The sequence below is a fragment of the Plectropomus leopardus genome, chromosome 19 (assembly GCF_008729295.1).
Source record: "Plectropomus leopardus isolate mb chromosome 19, YSFRI_Pleo_2.0, whole genome shotgun sequence".
NCBI classification, from domain to species: Eukaryota; Metazoa; Chordata; class Actinopteri; order Perciformes; family Serranidae; genus Plectropomus; species Plectropomus leopardus.
In genome coordinates, this window is record NC_056481.1 from 7545399 (window position 1) to 7566055 (window position 20657).

General features: G+C 38.8%; 2 protein-coding genes across 7 annotated transcripts in view; both read left to right on the plus strand.

Annotated features, from left to right (window-relative positions):
• The window catches only part of qki2 (QKI, KH domain containing, RNA binding 2), a 31195-nt gene extending 20714 nt beyond the window's left edge, over window positions 1–10481 (plus strand). Inside the window, exons 7-9 of one of the 6 annotated variants that reach the window (XM_042507331.1) lie at window positions 766–789; window positions 1421–1498; window positions 5082–10480. In XM_042507331.1, the coding sequence (XP_042363265.1) occupies window positions 766–789; window positions 1421–1498; window positions 5082–5104 (125 nt within the window). In that variant the 3' untranslated portion in view covers window positions 5105–10480. Of the gene's footprint in view, window positions 1–765; window positions 1499–5081 lie in introns of all 6 variants that reach the window. The other 5 variants (XM_042507332.1, XR_006106851.1, XM_042507333.1 and 2 more) reach the window with 5 other exon arrangements.
• Window positions 10482–15718: 5237 nt separating this feature from the next.
• On the plus strand, window positions 15719–20406 carry timm23a (translocase of inner mitochondrial membrane 23 homolog a (yeast)). The gene is made up of 7 exons (XM_042507834.1): window positions 15719–16111; window positions 16273–16331; window positions 17395–17488; window positions 18350–18434; window positions 18535–18593; window positions 18833–18943; window positions 19581–20406. Exons 1-7 carry the CDS (start codon window positions 16006–16008, stop codon window positions 19697–19699), a joined length of 633 nt encoding a protein of 210 aa, XP_042363768.1. The 5' UTR covers window positions 15719–16005; the 3' UTR covers window positions 19700–20406.
• The last annotated feature ends 251 nt before the right edge of the window (window positions 20407–20657 follow it).

Sequence of the window (20657 nt, forward strand, 5' to 3'; positions counted from 1 at the left end):
ATGACCTCATAGAGAAATTAAACATTTTTTTTATACCTTTTTCAGACTGTTATTAAAAGTGTTATGGTAATTAAAAGATGAAAGCTGGTAAAAAAAATGTTGCATTACTCTATGAGGTTGGTTACGTAATGGAGTCAGACATTTATCATAATTTGAGCCTGTCAGTGGCAAAAAGAAACACTTTTAGGGGACGTGAATTGACAGTGCACAGTTTCTCAAAGTGATTCCTTCGTAGCCCGTTTCACCGTCATCTTAACATCTTAAGCACAAAAACATGAGAAAATAGAGTTTAAAGATACCAAAGTTTCCCCTTAACAGTATGGATCATGAAAATATAAACTCAGTTGGTGGAGCGGGCACCCCATGTGCAGGGGCTGCGTCCTCGCCGCGGCAGCCGCATGTTCGATTCCAGCCTCGGCCCTTTTCTGTGTGTTGTCCCCTCTCTCTTCCTCTCCCTCGTTCACGCTTAAGCCGTTCTGTCTGAATAAAGGTAAAAAAAGCTAAAAAAAAATGGGGATCTATGTAAAATTCCTCTACTTGATGCTTTTGAAAATAGCCAAATCTGAGCGAAACCTGAAGCTTTATGTGGCTTGAACGCAACCAAATATATTTTCTGTTATTGTCGAGTTAAGATGCAAATTATCAGGGATTTTCCTTTGCAGTATCACAGTTTCCCACTGGGACAAATTGGCAGCCATATCCAGCTCTTGTAATACATCCACAACATATGTAAATGAATGCTGAAGCTTATTGGTGGGCTAATAGTCCCTTCTTCCTGTGTTTTCGCAGGTATGGCTTTCCCAACCAAAGGCTAAGCGATAGCAACTCTTCCTAGCACACACACGGACTGGCTTGCAGAGACCCCCCCCCCCCCCCTCCTCTCTCTCTATCTCCCCTACATACTTGTCCCCCAGAGCAAACAGCAAAGTTTGTTCATACTTTAGGATGACAGATTCCTCGACAGTCATTCTGTAGTCAAGTGTCCATTCCTGTTAATTTCCTCTTTGTATTAGCAGACTAGTGTTGTGGTGTGACAGCTATTTAACTTTTTTTAATAGTTGAGCTTCTGCTTGTAATTTTAACACATTTTTAGTGAACCCATAGGTATTCTAGCGCCGCTGTTTGTGATTTAATATATGTTAAAGCTTATTTTAATCACAGAGCTATAGAGTGACTTTGCTTACAGCTGAATCTACTAGTGAAGCTTAGTGAGAAATTAGTGGTTTGGATTAATATTTTCTTTAGAGAGCAGAAGACCACAAAAACAACAAGAGTTCTGTCTCTTAGAAGCGAGATGTTTTGACTTGTTTTCAGCCTTGAACACGTATATTCCTGATGTTGGTGCCATGGGTGGACTGTTTGATGTCTTTCTGATGAGTAACCTTCTGTGTTCTGTTTTGGCGATGTCAATGGCTGTTAGCAGGTGCCATGACCACTAAGGTACGACGCCACGACAAGAGAATCCATCCTTACCAAAGGGTAGTGACCCCAGACAGAGGTTAGTTAGCTCACCAGCCACTTTATGTGTATGTGTGTGTGTGTTAGTGTGCGTGCATGCAGACCAATGGACCAATTTCAGTTTACATGTGTCTGTAAAACGGCATGCCTGTAGAAAGAAGTAACCGCATCAGGCGAAAAAGGTCACACGCTGAAGCAGCTTCAGTGTAAAATGTGAAACGGTATTTGTTGCAGTGAAAGTCAACTAAGTGAGCAGATTGGGAGGAACTATGTGAGGGGTGACAGCTGCAGCGGTTATCTTTGCTCGCCTGGTAGATAAACTGGACGGCTTGCAGGCCGGGACCCTCTCAATTAGAATGGATCGCTCCGTTCATGTGACTCGGTCCTTGTGACTCTGGATTTGGAGTCCTCTCTCAGAAACTTTTTTTTTCTGTTGTTGTTTGTTTTTATCTCTTCACTACTACTTTTGACCCTATGAATAACTGTGGGAGATTTTATTTATACCCAACTTCATTCCAGTAGATTTCCACAAATGTTTTTTATTATTATTATTAATTAAATCCTGTGTTGTGCCCAATGACTATATTACACTTAAAGGTCCAGTGTGTGAGATTTAGTGGGATTTAGTGGCATCTAGTGGTGAGGATTGTAGGTTGCAACCAGCTAAATTTTCTTTAGGTTAGAATTCCTCCAGTGTTTATTGTGCAGGGTTTTTTGTTGTTTTTTTTTTATATACAGCTGACAGCTGAATTATTAGCAGAGGTCTCTTTCTCTCCGAAACAAACAGACCAGGTGATTTAAACTGGTAAAAACCCTGAATAAAGCAGCTTCATGTTATAAGTCAGCGCTAGCAAAACACCTGCATATGGGTGCATCCCGTTTGTTTTTCGTTTTGTTTTTTTTAAACAGACATTCAGGTGGTTTTTGTAAGAGGAAGAATTATCCACAGAGGTCTCTTCCTCTCCAAAATATAGTGAGGTGATTAAAACCGGTAAAAACACTGAATAAAACAGTTTCATGTAAACACTGTTTGGCATATCGGAACAAGGCCATTAGCTCAGCACCTGCTAATGTGTGCTCACTTTTTTTTTTTCTTTGGAGAACTTTAGATCCAGATGTTTAGGAGGTAAACAGTAAAACAGTAAAAACACTGAATAAAGCAATTTCACATAAAAAAGGGCTGCCCCCCTCAGTCTACTTAGATTACTTTACGTGGAGTTGTCAGTTTGTTTGTTTGTTTCGGTTTCTTTTTGTCTTCTTTTTTTTTGATCCCCAGATTATGCTGCGGAGTGAGTGCTCCTCTCTTTCACGTTGCTCTTTGGTACAGGCAGCTGCAGACATGCTGCAGCGGCATGGAGGACGAGAGACTTTGTATAACTTAGAATTAACTGTCCTCGGCTTTCTGCTTGAAGATGGTGAATTTGAAGTGCACAACAACATAATGTGATTCAGTCTTTGGCTTTTGTTTGATATTTAGAGCCAACAAAAAATTCTGTTGCACACTCTTGATCCGCTGTTTATGATGTAAGCTTCACTATATTAGGTGAATGTCATTTTCAAACTGAACATCCCAGTAAACTCCATGTGGACTTTAAAATTTTACACAAAAAAAAACCCCTGAATTGTCAAATATTTGTATTGAACAGCCAATTGTGAATCAGATAAAACTGTTTCTCCAACCTTCTTTTCATGGAGGGTAATGCAAAAATGCAAATGGCCCTATCTGGAGCCGGTGTTTGGTTTGTCCATTTAGGGCTACTGTAGAAACATGGCGGTGCCACATGGCGATCTCCGTAAACAAGGACCAGCTCCCTATGTAGATATGAGCGGCTCATTCCAGGATAACGAATATACAGCGGTACAGTTGTTATTTTCAGGTGATTTATTTAAAACTTTTTATGAACAGTTTTGAAACAGTACATTCACTCGTCAGTACATTCAGTTTTATAGAAAGTGGCAAATAATGACCAAAATTTACAAATGCAACTAATGAGATAAGTAAGTACAAACCATTATTTCAGTAATAAACATGCAATAACATGAACAAACAAGGGTTTCACTAATCAGTTATAAAGTTGTAAGATTTGCATAAATTAATAGTTTTGGTCAGTTTTTTATGACATTTTTAAGTTCGATATTGTTTTAAAATATGTATCTAGATATGTTTGTTTTTTTGAGAAAACATGCTTATTATGTTATGTTTCTGCCATTATATCCTCCTAAATCCTACACACTGGACCTTTAACATAACAGTGATTGTCTTCTTATCTAAAGGTCATTCAATTCAACATGAACTTTGGTCTTTACTACTAAAACACAGCGTGTGATAACTACTGAAGTCTGTGTTACAAGCTCTTTTGTATGAAATACTGTTGTTTGTGGTCTTATCAGTCGCCCACTGGACTTTATCATTGGGACTGTTTACATCTTTCATATATTTCCTCGCCGGAGTGGCGCTGTTACCATGTATTTAGCTGCAAAATAAATTTGTATATAGGGATTTTAAGGATTTAAGTGCTTATATGAAGCTTATGGAACAAGATCGCTTTGGAAATACTTGTAGTTTTTTTTTTTCTTTTTTTTTTAGTTTGTAAATTTTTATTTTTACGACATGCTTTTTATAGATGAAGTGTCTCCATGTAAACTTCAAACTTTTATTCAAGGTGTGTAGCTACTACTGTTTTAGTCACCGCGATAAAGGTGGCAGTGAAGGCAGTGTTGTGCTCTTGTCTATTTAAGACGAGGCGACCTTTCTCGATCCACAGGCCTCGTGACTGTTTTATGCAATAGAAATGGACTAGCTAGCTACAATATATGTGCGTGTGTGTGCGTGCGTGTGTGAGCGGTGGCGCTCTTGTTGTACACGATGGACAAAAAACACTAAAAGGCAATAAAGATGACTATTGAAAAAACAAATCTCTAAAGAAAACCAAAGCCTCTAAATTCTTGTAGTTAGTCTGTCTATTGTTAAATTGTCTCTAAAATCACCATCTCTTAACCTCTCATCGCTATCTCTTATGGTGCCTCTTTGCTTACTGTAGTCATTAGACGCTCTTCTAATACTTCATAGCAAATGGATCAAACCATAATCAATAATCACGACTGTTAATCTTACACCTGCTGCTAAACAATAGCTCTACTTGTCAGTAAGCCAAAGTATTTCTGAGGCCCAGACACTTTTCTTTGGACATAAAGGTCACTCTCTCACCCACATGAAACCATGCTGTCTCCCTCTCTGTCCATGGTTTCACTGTCTGTCTGTGCTAGACGTAGCCCAGCTAGCATGAGTAGTGTCACTATAGCAGCGGTCACACGACACGAGGGGCATCTCCTCGCAAACACCTTCATGAGCACACGTGAGCATCGCTGACCGGCCATTCCTTATGTCACCACCCGCTGGTTGATGTAAGTCCTCCTGAATGGTTATGCAGGGCTCATGAAGGTGTTGTGCAGCTCTTCTGCAGCGCCCCTCATGCTGTGTGACGGCCGTAGATCTGCCTTGTTGTCATCCTGACGCCACTAGCTGACACTAATCTCTCTTCTATCTTTTTTTCTTTTTATGTCCCCTTTTATGTGCCCTTTTTGTTTCCTTTCCACGTCTGTCCGTCTCTGTCTAACTCTAGCTGCCACGGCAACTAACCCATGACCCCTTGACCTTCTGACCTTTCCGCCCACTGATGACCCACCCATCTCCGCCTGCTGGCGTGCTCATTGGCCCGCGGCCCCGTCACTCCCCCAGCTCAGCCAACCAGACCACCACATTGGGAACAACCCCGGCTGCTTCTGTCTAACCAGCCAACCAGACGACAGCGATCACGGGAGTAAACCTCAGGACCCCGCCCACCACCAAGTCCTAAACTAAACTTTACCAAACGTGCCTTCCTTCCAAAAAAGTCCAAAGCCAGTCTGAGAATGTTTCATAACCAGTAAAAATCCCAATCTGTAACAGATGTTGCCATGCATAACCAGTAGACTATACTGGGGATGGGGCCCCCAATCTGGTGAAGGGCTCCTAAACCAATTCCTGGCTGTGCCAAACTGTCTCCCTGAGCTGCCCTCGGTCCGTGTGATGCAATAATATTAATAATGACTCTATTAATAACATGGTAACTATACTCATAATGATGGTACTTATCCAGCACAGAAACCCTCCATAAACACTAAAACTAAAAAGAGATATGTTGACAGCTTTCCTCATCGGGCGCCTTTTACTTAAAGGAGTACGTCACCCAGAGATGACCATTTGTTAATCAGTAACTCACCCCGTGTTACGTTGAATTTGTGAGGAAAACTTTGATTTTCTTGCATGTAAATGAAGAACCCAAAAACTGAGAAAATTCTTGATGAATTACAGTAAATGGGGGGCCGCGTTAAACAAAAACTATATCAGAACATCTGTTTCTGAACTCTTACACAAATCGTGCAGTATAATCCAGGTCTTATTTATACAGTTTAGGGATGACAACAGTTAACCATAGAGTGTATTTTTGAGTGGTAAAGCCTGTAGATCTATGGATTGATTTATTGTTTAGTTTTCTGCACCATTCAGGTCTGGTTAAAGCTAGCTATTGGCGCCGCTGCTCATTCAATTAGTAACGACCATAGACTGTATATAAAGATGGACGCCCCCACTTACCAAGAGGGGGCCTTAACCCCACTTGGGGCGTCCCCAAGTGGGGTTAAGAATATCTGAGATATGGCCGTTGCCAACTTGCAATGGTGATGTCAATGGTGATGCAGTCACGATATCCACGGTGGGGTTAGATGGGGACTTCTCGCCAAACCACCCGTCAGACCAATTGCGAGCAGCTCCATTGAATGCGAGTGCATCGATTGGCTGTCACAGCTGTCAACCAGGCTGTGAAAATTTCCTTTTTGTAGAATTGAATTTCTCATTAAAACCGAAATTACGACCGATAAGACGTTTGACTGCATGTTATTTTAGCGACCCATCGCGGGAGATTTTCAAAGCCGCTTGTAGCAGTTAGCCGCTAACTTGGAGAAGAAGAACAGCCTCCGTAAATATCCGCAAATTGGGCAGATAATGAGAATCAGGAGCCCTCCCTTTAGAGCAGAGGACGAGATCAGCCACCATATAACAAAGACGATAAATGATTGATACTGACATGTTATGCTGTTATTATTGTTTAGAAAGCACTGCGGACGTGTATTTTATATGTCACGCTAGAGGTGGATGCTGTTGTGTTATATGTCGCGCCTGCGTTGATTCCGTGATGCCAGCATGTTGTCTAAAATCACACCGAAGCCACCATTGTTTGGTTCTGTGTAAAAGAGCAATGAAGGCGTAAAGAAGGGACTTGGTAACAGCCAGATAGCGTGATCTCTTTTTCAAAAGAGCGAGTGTTAGTAATGCTAAAGGGTCTCAAAATGAAGCTGCTTATTCACTAGGGCAACCTTGGGGAGATCAAAGGGTGGCAAAAATGTTTCCACAGCAACAGTGTCGCGCCACAAGAACATTTTTCCAGCGTTATTTGCTGAATGAGTTGCGCTCTACCTGACAACATGTGCTGTTTAGGCTAGAGCAGCCAAGGCTAACCAGGAGAGACCGGAGGCTCGGCAGTGGGCACTATGTTTCCGCATGTTAACGCAAATAGGCGGCTGTCTGTCAGCCAGCAGAAAATACAAGGCAGACATTAACGTCTCAAAAAAACAATAAAATTTCACCACCGCTAAATAGTGCTTTGAGAAAGCCTTAAGTATTTCATGTAATTTCACTTTTTTTGTTGTTGTTGTTATTGTTGTTGTTTTTTTCTTAAAAATTAACCGGGCAGTTAGTGGTTAATAAGCAAAATTAACGGAAACTGTCTTCCCTAATGCAGTCATTTGCTCAATATTTCCCAAACACATGCACTTTTGTTAAATCCTTTCACTTCTGCATACAAGTAGCGCACCTGGATTCTGTGTTTTTGGATTCAACAGAAGCGTGCGAGAAAACAAATTCTTCCTCACAAATTCATTGTAACATGGGACAGGTAATTAATAAATGAATTAATATAGAAATGATCATTTTGTGGGTGAAGTATTCCCTCTTGAAGGGGATTGGTTCTTCTCTCAGCCAACACACACTCATTAATTTACACTTTGTTATTGGTGTTAAACCCTTCACATTAACTCACTTTTCCTTGAAATGTAACACCAACATGTGATGTGTTTAAAATGTCTGATGTGCTTTTTAAAGATCATATTAATTTATGCCTCATGTCCTTTAAAGTGAGACATCTCCATTTCCCCTTTTACATGTGTGAACAAGAGAAACTTTACACTGTAAAGAAACAGGCGCTCATGAGGAAAAATAACAAACTGGAATCCAAAATGCCAAAGTATCTCTTTTAAAACAGTAAAATATCCCAATAGTGAGTCAACATATGCAGAAAAATGCCAAGTCTGTACAGTACAGATCCACACACACACACACAGAGGGGAGGTTGCACTTCTTTTGTCTAAATCAAGACGACTTACACAACGATGCCTTTGCCTTTTTCACACTACAGTATTGTATCAGCTTGAACAACAGTGCCTTTATTTATTTGAGAGAGATGGAACAATGTTACACCTAAATCTTTCACTGCTACATCGGGGGTTTGTGCCCAGCATGAAATTATGTCCTTTGGGTTTATGCAGATTCATTATCATCATCTACATTTTATGGTTTTAGATCTATAACTCCTCTCAGTTCAGATTTTAGTGCCAAAAACATTTTAAAAAATGGCTTATTTGAATTGGAAGTGAAATGCAGTATTGAGGCAGCAGCTGCGGTGTCTGAAACGTTTATGTGTGAGGTTCGGATACCTCTAGAGAACAGTGTTATATTTCATCTTTTCATTTGTTTGTTTTTGTTGGAAGTCCATATCGATATTTCTGCACGTGTATCCGCTTTTTTTTTTTCAGACAGTGTGGTACAGTTACTCGTGCACATACACACAAACCAACCGATGCCTTGACTTAAAAACAAAAAAGAAAAAAAATCATGGAGCCGTAACATCTGTAACAAGTTTATAATGTATTTTTATATTCTATTTTGTACGTGGAAAATAACATTAAATGACCTTTTCAGATAAGAACATTATGCCTTATTACGGAGAGTAATTTGATGAGTATAACTATCCTTCATGTGTCATTAGTAATCAATGTCCTGATATACTGGAGTCTCTGATGTCCTCTGTATTAACTTGAGCCTTTGAGATCAACATCGCTTGCCCTCTGTGCCTTTTGTATACTCTGAGTGTGACGATTAACAGTGTAGTACGACATTAATCTACTCTTCAAGTGTAGGTTACTAACTGTTACCACTTCTGTGATTATTAACCACTTTAATGGTATCTTACAGAAGCCGACAGCGGCCGTCCTCCCCATTATTTTTCTCATTCCGTTATTTCAAGATTGTGAGTTAATTATTTTGTTATATTGTGAAAATGACGACCCAAAACAAAAGGTTTTTATTTTGGTTGTTAAAGGAAGGTTGTTATTTCACGAAAAACAAAATGATCTACATTTTATCACGAGAAGTAAATTCGAGAACTCTAGCTTTCAAGATAATCAACCCGTATCACAAGGAAACAAAAGGTTTTTAAAATCTGTTATCTCGAGAAAATAAGCTTTTTCCTCGAAATGACAAGTTCATTATTCCATTATCTTGAGATAACAAGTCGAGTATTTTGTTATCCCAAAGAGAGCCTTGTTATCAGGTGACAAGGAGATAGTCAACCTGTTATCACGTGAAAACAAAGGTTGTTTTAGTTTATCTTATGTAGAAAATAAGCTTTTTTATGCAGTGATAACAAGGTCATTATTTTGTTGAAACTAAAAGTTATGTCATTAGCAAAATTAGCTCATTTATCTGGAGATATCGAGATGATCAACCCATTATCATAAGAAAACAAAAGTTTGATTTTTATTTTAACTTGAAAAAACAAGCTTTTCTATCTCATGATAACAAGTTTGTTATCCTGTTATCTCGAGAAAAGAGCTTTGTTATCTTGTGATAGCGAGATAATCAACCTGTAACCACGAGAAAACGTTTTTTTTTTTCATTTGTTATCCTGAGAAAAACTTGAAATAACTTAATTATGTATTTATCTCTAGATAAAAAGCTCTGTTATTTCTTGATAAAAAGATAATTAACCCCTTATCAAGAAAAAACAAAAAGTTTTATCCAAAGAAAAAGAGCTTTGTGATCTAATAAGTTATTCAATCAACCCGTTATCCCTAAAATAAAAAGGTTTTATGTCGTTATCTCGAGATAACAATTTAATTATGTCGTTTTAAACTGAAAATATCAGATCAAGGCAAACAAACTACTTAAAATCAGTTGCTACGTTTTGTTTTTGTAATTATCTCCTTAATTTAAGACAGAAGAGCTTGTTTTTATCGAGATAATGAAATAAAATTACATTTTTCTTGAGTTAAACAACCTTTTGTTTTCCTGTGATAATGGGTTGATTATCCTGTTATTTTAAGATAGTAACAGTCTTTTTTGCAAAATAAAACAATTAACTCGTGATCTCGCGATAACGGGATTTAAAAAATATTTGGGAGGACGGCCGCTGTTGACTTCCGTAGTATCTGTCTCTGCTTTGAATTCCTTTAAAAACAAAAAAAAAAGAATTACATGTGTGTCTAAAGAAACGAACAAAAAAAAAAATATGTGTTGGAACTTTTAACTTTTTAAAGTGAGCAGGAATAACTCTTTGTACACTATTAAACTCATAGTTGTTAAACTAACAATCTTTGTTGCTTTTTCTCTGTAGCTCTTAATTATGCAAATCAGCTTCCTTTCTGCATACTAATCACCAAACACTCGTCAGATACAGAGAGAGGGAGGGAGGAAAGAAACCCGGCAGATATTTCAGTCAAAACGCAGGGAAAGGGCCACAACATGTTTTTCCCCATTTCTCCCTTTCTGCGCTCCTTTTCTTGTTTTCTATCCACTCCTGCTATTTAAGTAGACACATTGATGTGTGTAATAAGAGAGGACAAAACACACCCAGCTCACCATGGTTTCTCTGAGGCATGCACATGTATAACAGAAAAAAAAGGGAGGAGGGGGTTCAGGTTTGGAGGAGATGGCTGGGGAATTAAAGGGAAATTGATTGTGCAAGCTCGCCCTCAAACATCTGCAGAGTAAATATACAACATCACTGCCTGTCGCTGTAGTCTCTAAAAAACAGCCTCTTATACATGTGTCATGGTAGCTGCATTTGTTTTAGCCTTTAAAGCTTGAGCAGAATGGTTTGATTTCTTTCAAAAGCCTGGGGGAAAAAAGGCGATAAGCAACTTAAGAAGAAATGACCCCAAAAAATTTACAAGAAATCAGTGAAAAGTTACAAGAAAATAATCTGAAAATGAGCAAAAAAAAAAGAAGAAAAAAAGCAGAGTAAAACAAAACAAAAATAGGGAAGTTACCTCAGAAAAGTGTATTTTTTTTATATATAATTCTTAAACAGAATTAAAATATATTATTATGATAATTCTAATAATGGCTTTCTGGACATTTCTCCCTTTATCTTGTAAAAGGTTATGAAAAAAGTGACTGGTAATAGACCAAAAAACAGTTTAAAACAAAAGGCCTTATAATATTTATAAAAATACTGTGCTGTACATTTTTAATTGTTTTTAATGATATAAAATAATTCCCTTCAGCACATTTTCAGGTCATTTTCTTGTCACCTTTTACACTTTTTTTTTTTTTTGTTGCCAATTTTGAGGATATTTCTTGCTTAGTTGCTCATTGCATTTCCACCCCTCTTGTTTTCAAAAGAAATCAGACTCATTTTTTCTGGTTTCAGAGGTTAAAGTGCTTATAAAAGACATTTAAAAGCAGGGCAAAAAACAGGTGTGAAAAGGTTAAGAAAACCAGACTAAATCTACTAATTCCTTGCAATTTGCAGACACCCCCGAAAGAAATCAAACCAATTTGCTCATGTTTCAGACATTTAAATACTTCTGGAAGACGTTCGAATGCAGCCCAGAAAACTGACGTCATTCCAGCTTCCAAAGGGTTAATTAGTCCCCCTCTTTTTGAGGATCCACTTATTAAAAATTGAAACATAAAGAGCGATAAACATGGGTTAATTTGGGCATTTTGTGTCACTTCAGGTTAAGGTTTCACACGCAGGATAAAAAAAAGGAGGAAAATCACATGGGTTTTTTTTTCTCCCCGTGGTGAATGCAGCAGTGGGTGGCTCATTCGTCCTCTCCCTGCCCTTCCTGCTTTCATTGTGGAGTTGAGGGGTGATATTGAACTTCAGGCTTGGAGTTGAGCCTGCTCTGCGGCCGCAACCCCCTGATCACAGAGAGAAAGAGAGAGAGGACATAATGTGTCCGCTGCAGACAGGAAGAGGCAAGATAGCAAAGAAAGTACAAGAGAGACTGTGTGGATTTATAAATGGGTGGGGGTGCATGTGGATGGGTGTGTTCTCTTGTCTCTGTTTTTCCTGTTTTCAGTCAAGTTTTGGAGCTGCTTTTTGTGTGTGTCTCCTAGTCTGGTATGAGACACTCTTCAAGCATCTGGTAATGTATTCTGCAGTCAGCGCCTCGCCACTGCCAACACTGGGGCCCAGAGCTCCCACAATCAAAGTGTGTGTGTGTGTGTGTGTGTGTGTGTGTGTGTGTGTGTGAGCGAGAGAGAGAGAGATAAAGAGTGAAAGTGAGAGGAAACGACAGGTTGATTTACATTACTATGTATGCACACACATAATGAACAGCTCCACATTCCCTCTGCTTGGTAAATATTTGATGGCGGAGCGACAGAATGATTTTTAGCTGAATACACTCGTAGAAGTAAAGGTGCTAACTAGAACCAACCATGGTTCCATGGCTTTTTTCCCGTAAGAGAAACCAGTTTTGGTACACAGTTGAAGCTTTTATTAAGGTTTCAACTGGAACACTTTGAGAGGGATCTACCTAGAATTTTACATAAATACCAAGGACCATCTGTTAATGGTTCCACCCAAAACCCCCAAAAAGAGATTCTACGGAGAACCCTTCTATGGTGTAATTGCTCCATGCAGAACTCTCTCTGGGTGTGCTATCCAGTACATTTTCACATCTACAATGCTATCCTTCCAGGGAATTCTACCAAGAACCCTTTCGTGTTCCAAGGGTTTCAGCTAGAACTCACCCAAGGGGTTTTACTGAGAAACTATTCATAGTCCAAGGGTGTCATCTAGAACCTACTCAGTGTGTTATATCGAGAACCCTTTCATATTCTGAGGGTTTCATCTACAACCCACCACATGGATTCTACCAAGAACCTTCTCATGTTCCAAGGCTTTCATTTAGTTCTACTGAAAACCAGTAATGGTCCAAGGGTATCATCCAGAACCCATCCAGGGGATTCGACCAATAACTCTTTCATATTCTAAGGGTTTCTTCTAGAACCCAACAAAGGGGTTATTTTGAGAACCTTTTTATATCCTAAGGGTTTAATCAAGAACCCACCCAGAGGATTCTAGTGACAACCCTCTCATAGTCCAAGGGTTTTATCCAGAACCTACCCAGTGGGTTCCATCAGTAACTCTTTAATATTGTAAGGGTTTCATCGAGAAACCAAGCAGGGGTTTCTATTGAGAACCTATTTATATTCCATCTATATTCATCTATATTCATTTATATTCATCTAGATGCCAGCAACAGGGTTCTCCTGAGAAACCATTTATTTTCCAAGGGTGTCCTCTAGAACCTAGACAGTGGATTCTACTGAGAACCCTTTTTTACCCATAGATCTCTCTCCCACTAACTATGGTTGTAGTTCTTAATGCAGTTTAACAAAGAACCCTTGAATATCCCGTTCATTTAAAATAAAAAAAGAAGCAAATAGAAGCAAATGGTTCTGTGTAGAACCTCAGACCCTCAAGATGAAGCCCTCTGGAGCCTTTATTTCTAAGAGTGTAGCAGGAGTCCTATAAGCTGCTCAAAAGTTGTATTTCAAATCTCTCTCTCTCGCTCTGTTTCTCCCTCTCTTGTCCTCTTCCCATGTAAATAAGGCCAACTCCCCCTAACTCCACACACCCCTCTGAGGCAGTTTAAAGACCCAACACTGTCTCCTTGTCTCCTTGACAACCCGCATACACTGGGGTCCTGTCGTGGCCTCTCTGTCTTTTGTGTTTGGGAGCTCAGAGAGACAGAAAGAAAGAGAAAGAGAGTGAGAGAGGGGAAGAAGAGAGGAAACGAAGGATGAAAACAAGGCTGAAAAAAGATAACAAAGATGACATCATAGCTATTTTATCCCACAAGTGAAAATCTGGTCAACGGTGATGATGATTATGACGACGACGACGACGATGATGATGATGATGATGATGATGATGATGATGATGATTAGCCAGAGGCACAAAATGGGTGGCAGCTCAGTCTGGGAGTGTGTGAGCCGAGAGAGAGAGAGAGAGAGAGAGGCCCAGGCCTGAATGGAGCATTGTGGGAAAGACAGTGGGCACACTGGGCAGTAACACAGAGAACACTAACTCACAGATCATGCCAGAGAGTCTGAAAACACCCACACTGGGCGACAATGGCAAACTTCATCGCTCCACTTGGCCCCGTCTGAATACACACATACAATGGCAGAATCCAAATAAGATGCTCTGTTATTCGTGAAATTCAACACACTAAATTCCTTCAGTGCCTCTGTCCCTTTGACCGGCAGCAGATGGCCGGGGCTGCGCCGCATAAATGTGTGTGTGTGTGTGCATGAACGTGCATGTGCGTGCGTGTGTGTGTGTGGTCTTGTTTTCCTGTTGCATCATGGGTGAAGCACCCTGTAGGTTTGAACGGTGGGAAATCATCTAAAGGCGTGACAGGTGTGGAAGTTATGCAACTCTACCTCGAAACTTAAACTGATGGAAACAAATCGGACTTGTTTCGGTCATGACTGAGAACAAATTTAACTAAATCAGCCAATTAAATCAGGCCTGATTAGAATGAGGACTGAGGAGGACCAGATCCAGCAGGTCTGACCCCTCTACAGCTGGTCTGCTTCAGCTGTCAGCTCTCTGCTGCCTCCCTGTGTAGCATGTGAGGAACATTTTGTCCTGAGATTAGAATTTAAGAAATTACCCCCAAATTTGCAACAAATAAGTGAAAAATTTCAAGAAAAAAAACTGACATTGGAAGAAAAAGAACAATAGGGGAATGACCTGAAAAAATACAAAAATAAAATAAAAATATATCCCATAAATAACATAATGATAAAAATTATTTAAAAAAAAAATATGTATATACCGCCTTTTATTTTTTCACTTAGTTTACAATTTAATTTATTTTTAATTTATTTAGCTGTCATGTAAATAGCTAGTCCCCAAAATTTTATATCATATCACCCAGTGTGTAATATATTACTGGATTATATCCCTTAATGTGTTCATCACTGTAATGTAGTTTGTAAAGTTCTCTCTTACATGCATTATCTGCTGGGTAGAGTTTAGTTTAGTTTAGTTAACTTAGTTTAATTTGATTTACTTAGTTATATCAATTTACACTGCTGTCAATGTGATGGACTAAACCAAGTCTAGTTGTAGTCCCTGAACAGATGTTATAATAGATATAATAGATAATGAATTAACAGAGAGGCTAATATTATGCATGTACTGTTACTATTTAGCTTGCTTCACAATTTATTCTAATTTTATAAAATGTGATGTACTCTTAAAGTGAGATAACCTACAAAAAGCTTGCTTTGATACCTTTAAGTACATTGTGCTGATAGCGGCCATTTCTATCCTTTTTTATTTTTATTTTAGGTATGAGTAGGTATAACTTTGAAAACCACATTTTTATTTGTAATAGTGTTTTTACTTTGTAATAGCCTGCTACTTTAACTTGAGTACTTGTTATACCAGCGTTTATGTGCTTATGTGTAAAACATTTGACCAATTTGATCAAAGTTTGTTTATAAAGTTAATATTTGCTGTTTCGATGTGCTGATAGCGGTTATCTCTCCTGGTCGCCTGAGGTCAGTTTTGTAACGTCTCGGCTGCCTCGCGCCGCTTCCCCTTCAGTTAAGTAAACAGATCTCAGATCTGCGGAGGTGTCGTAAAGTCGTGGGATTTAAAGGCGTCTTCGAAACTATTTTATCGCCAATTTACTAAACTTAAATCACATCCAAACGCGTTTTGGTCGATAAATGGTGACATAAAATTGATGTTTATAACTTTATTATCCTTTTTTTCGCCCCGTCTTTTATGGTCGGCGTGATGACGTCACGATAGCTCGGCGTCACGGGGCACTTTACGGCAGAGCGTGGTGCTGCTGGAGGTCAGTGGTTGACGAAAGACGAGTTTAGTAATCTGTAACGAAAATCCCATTTTCTCACGCGGAGAAATCGCTTAGGATACAACCTACGCATCAACAGGACATCGTCGGTGTGTTTGGGTGAATCCAGCAGCTCGTCTTTGACCCGTTTTTCTTGTATTTTGAGAGTTTCCGACAGAGCTAGCTAGCGCTTGCTAACGTTAGCCACATCGGCTCGGCTAGCAGCTAGCTCCCCCGGCTCCGGTGCTCACAGGTGACCCCCTCGGATCTTCCGCAGCCATGGACAACAACTCACAAGGATCCGGAGGAATAAAAGGAGGTCTCGGGAGTCTTTTTGGAGGTGGTGCACCTGAATACTCCAACACAGAGCTCGCCGGTGTTCCGTGTAAGTATCGTGTAATGTTGCAGTAACGTTAGCTCGCTACAGTTAGCTTAAACAGGTGAAAACTGTAGCACGCAGTTAAGCCTTTTACTCCACTTTTTCGCTAAATTAAGGTTGAATGATGTGTAAAATGAGCTTGTATGTATGTTTTAATATAATTTCAGTGACTGGAATGAGTCCTCTGTCCCCATATCTCAATGTCGACCCTCGTTACCTGGTTCAGGTAAGCTGTAGTTAAAGAAGCGTTTTACAGGGAGTTTTCAAAGGCACTGAATTAAACCAGAAATAAGGATTACATTAAATTAATCTTTCAGAAGTCTTAAAAATGATCGTGGGAAGTAGTATTTTGTGATTTTTTTCTGACTTTACATTGTAACATAATAGTAATTAAAAAAAAATAAAAAACATCCTTTTATCTATTTATTGTTGTTAAATAATTTAGTAAACCTTTTCCTAAACGTACCATGATGGGAATCCAAGTTGTGGAATCTCACATGCAGTTTGAGAAACACAAACCTGGCCAGAAATCAGGCTAGAAGTGCCAGATACTTCCCAAATCTGTTTGGTAAAATGAATAGATATCTTTATGATGATATAATATTTTCATTGTCTTCCATGTTATCCACTCTTAAAAGTTTTATATCTCCAATATTTGACTGAGATAATCTAACCTGTACACTGGACAAAAATACATGTTTTTGTTGCGAGAAACATTTGGGCAAAATAAAATTGTCCTTGTTCAGTTTTTGTTGTTAGAAAAATGGTCTTAAACTTAATTCTGAGTTGCATTAAAAAGTCTTAAATCTAACTTGCTTTAAGCTGTGGGAACCCTGAATTTTTGGCTGTTCGGGGTGTTAATGTAATGAAAATGAAATGATGTAATGAAACTTGGAACTAGAGAAAATTAAAACTGAGAAGATAGATTTAAAAACAAACAAACAGGCAACTGGATATAGATCACCTCTATTACATAAAATGTGACATGAATAAGGATCGTGTCCATCGCCCTTTAAAAACAAAGTATTCAGTTATTTATTTTTCATTTATTTTCTCTCTTTCTTTCTTGGCCTTTTTTAGCCCCCCATCATTTTCCTTTTTAAAAATTCAGTTTACGCTGTGCACTTTTACTGTCATTACACAATATATTTGTGTTTGTGTATACATGTATAGATGTTTGTTTTGTGCAATGTTACTGAAAAACAATAAACACAGTTTAAAGAAGTTCATGTGTTTTGGGCTGTTTTTTTCTGACTGTAACAGCTGTTATTGTTATTGTTGTGTCTCAGGACACAGACGAGTTCATTCTGCCCACCGGTGCCAATAAAACACGAGGAAGGTTTGAACTGGCTTTCTTTACCATTGGAGGATCCTGCATGACAGGTAAGAGACGATTAACACCTCTAACATAACGCTTTGCAACTGTATGACATTGTCACAATACCTTAACTGTCTTGGAAAATATCACAGTTTCATGGTATGCTGTGTCACACAACTACTGTTTTTATTTATAGTCACAATGAAACTGTACATAAGCAAATGTTCATGGTCTCGTAATTATCAATTTTGTCTCTGTGGCTGTTTGTCATGTTTCGAGCTCCGCCCCTCGGGGCATATTAGATTAGGCATATATTAGATTATTAGGCTTTTTTTTTTTTTAAACCGGAGCTCTGATAAATAGAGCTGTTCTCTATTTATCAGAGGAGGGGGTTGACTGGAGTATGACTTTTTTGTTTAGTTTTTTCCTTGAGTGGTGATTATAGTGATTGTATGATATAATAATAGCGATTATCCTCCCTTCATCATAGCTGTGTTATTAAATTTAAAATAAACTCCTCCATGATGTTTAAAGTTGAAGAAGAAATCCTGGAGCTGACAAAGTTTTTTCTCTCTTGTTGTGTATGGTGGTTAGATAGTGACAATGGTTCAATTATGGCCAAATTTTAAATGAGCGTAAATAAGGTGTTTTTGATTAAATCTCTTTATTTTAAGCTCACATTTGGTTATGTTTTTTTCTTTGTTTGTTTTTTTCTTCGTTTGTCGCACATGATGTGTCCAAGGACTGTTTGAAAAGTAAAAATCCAACCATAAACATTTCTGTTTTTACTCTCTGGCCTTTATAAATAGTGTATTTTTGGCGATTTTTAAATAAAACACGACTTCCAAATCAACGGGTTTAGCATTGAACTGCGTGTTTTGAGTTTTCATTGTGATGTATGAATGTGAGTTGTGTTTTGACTACAGGAGCTGCACTCGGGGCTTTAAATGGTCTCAGGGTGAGCCTGAAGGAGACCAGGGACATGGGATGGTCCAAACCGCGTAATGTGCAGTGAGTATTGACACAGCGTTCAGTTTAGTAGTAATCTTAATCCTAATATTACTCCTGGATCTCTTGACCTGTCCTCTAAATGTTTGTTTTCTCTCTTAAGGATTCTCAACATGGTGACCAGACAAGGTGCTTCATGGGCCAACTCTCTGGGCTCAGTTGGTGAGACCATTATAACGAAGTCTCATAGTGGTATCGGGCATATTTACTCATCTCATGGATGAGAATCAACATGTGGGAAAGCATCACTTATTTAAACACAGAATATTAGATTTTGTGTTGATGTTTGGCTTTCTAATTTTCAAGTTTCCTGTTTTGAATGATCACTCTTGTGATTGATTGATGTGGTATAAAAAGTTTTTTTGGTGTAAAAGTTGGTGTATATTTCTCTGCCGTTGCAGCCCTGTTGTACAGTGTTTTCGGTGTGGCGATAGAGAAAGCCAGAGGAGCAGAAGACGACATCAACACAGTGGCTGCTGGGACGCTAACTGGGATGCTTTTTAAATCAGCCAGTAAATGTCTTTTCTGCTTTTTTTAAATCTACTATTAATGTGTCAGGTTACAGTCAATAACTCAGTGAACGTGTTTCCAGTGTTAAATTAGGCGATGGATTTCAACATCACAGATAATACTACAAATAAACCCCTAATTGGTATTAAAATATCTTAAATCAATCTTTAAAAAGTCTTAAAAATGCTAAGATGTTGGAAGAAGGATATTACAAGTCACTGTTTTCAGATGTGGCATTGTAAAATCTAAAAAAAAAAAAAAGATAAAAGCTAAATAATTTACTAAATGCCTCTTTCATTAATGTAATGCAGATCAGGATATAAGAAGAATTTTATAATTTTTTCCTGCAGCATTTGAAGCAGCTCGTCTGACTTTGTAACTCGACCAGAAAGGTCACGCTTTATGTTAAACATTTGGGTAAAATTGTCCCTAACCTTCAGTAATTTATGTCAGTTCATGTTATTTTCTCTCCTTTCATTTGTGTTTTTTGTAAAATTTGTCTTAAATTTAATTCTGAGTGGCAATAAAAACGTATTAAAAAGACTTGAATCTATCTTGTGTTTAGCTGGAGGAACCTGCATGTGTATTTTATGTTCACACTGAGCTTTATCACTGATTCTGTTTATTCCGTGTTTGCAGGCGGCCTGAAGGGAATAGCCCGAGGAGGTTTGGCTGGTTTAGCCCTGTCTGGTGCCTACGCTCTCTACAACAACTGGGACCATCTCACCGGCTCGTCGCCATCCTCCAGGCTGTACTAACCCTCTCCCACACACACACCTGCTTCTACATTAGGGCCAAATCTCTCTCCGGGACACGCAGCCTTTAACCACAGCGCTAAGAGGAATTAGACTTTGGTCAAATGCGGTGTGCCTTTCAGGGACGTGTGAGTTGGTCCCAGTTCGCTGGTTCCACCTCCCCGTAGTCACTTTCCTTTTCCAGGAGCATTCTGGGGAATTAAAATAATATCAGACTGAATTCCAGTGGAAACCCAGATGTAGGCCGTCCTATGACACCCCTCTCCACCTGTCTTTGTCCTCAGAGGTATTCCCATCACTGATCCGATCAGTCATGAGAAGAGCCTGCGAGGATGTTTTACTGAGGTGTGTTTGTTATGTCATTGTTTATGGGAGATGTGTAAGTCTTCTTCGATGCTAGTTTTGAAATTAATGAATGAACCCGTGATATTTGGGTTGAATGAGCCAATTTACGTCCGGTGTGTGTTTTTCACCAGATGAACGTCAGTGGATTCATGAACTGATTCTGGACTGATTTGCTTTTCTGTTGTAGAAGAGCGAAGAGATTTTCAACCACCATGTACAAACAGAACTAAGCCTCACGGTCAGTTCTGCTCATGTATTTATTGAAGCGTATCTGCAGTGGTTTCACTGGAAAGCTGTTTATGTGTCTCCATCAAACCGACTGTATTAAAAACTATAATAAAAAAATGGGAAATGTTGACAAAAAAGTTGCCTTTAACCAAATTTATTGCGCAAATGTAGACTGGATGTCATGTGCACTCTGCAGTGCTCTGTTTAATCTGTTTGAAACCAGAGCAGCGCTCAGTGTCGACTGTAAAATAATGTGTGTTAGAAAACAATCATTTCACATTCAGAACATGTATTTACATCTTGAAGTGGTTGTTGTTGCGAGACTCTTAGAAAAGAAACAGATTGTAGTCGTCTGTAGACGTCAGACATGAAACAGAGCTTATGTTTG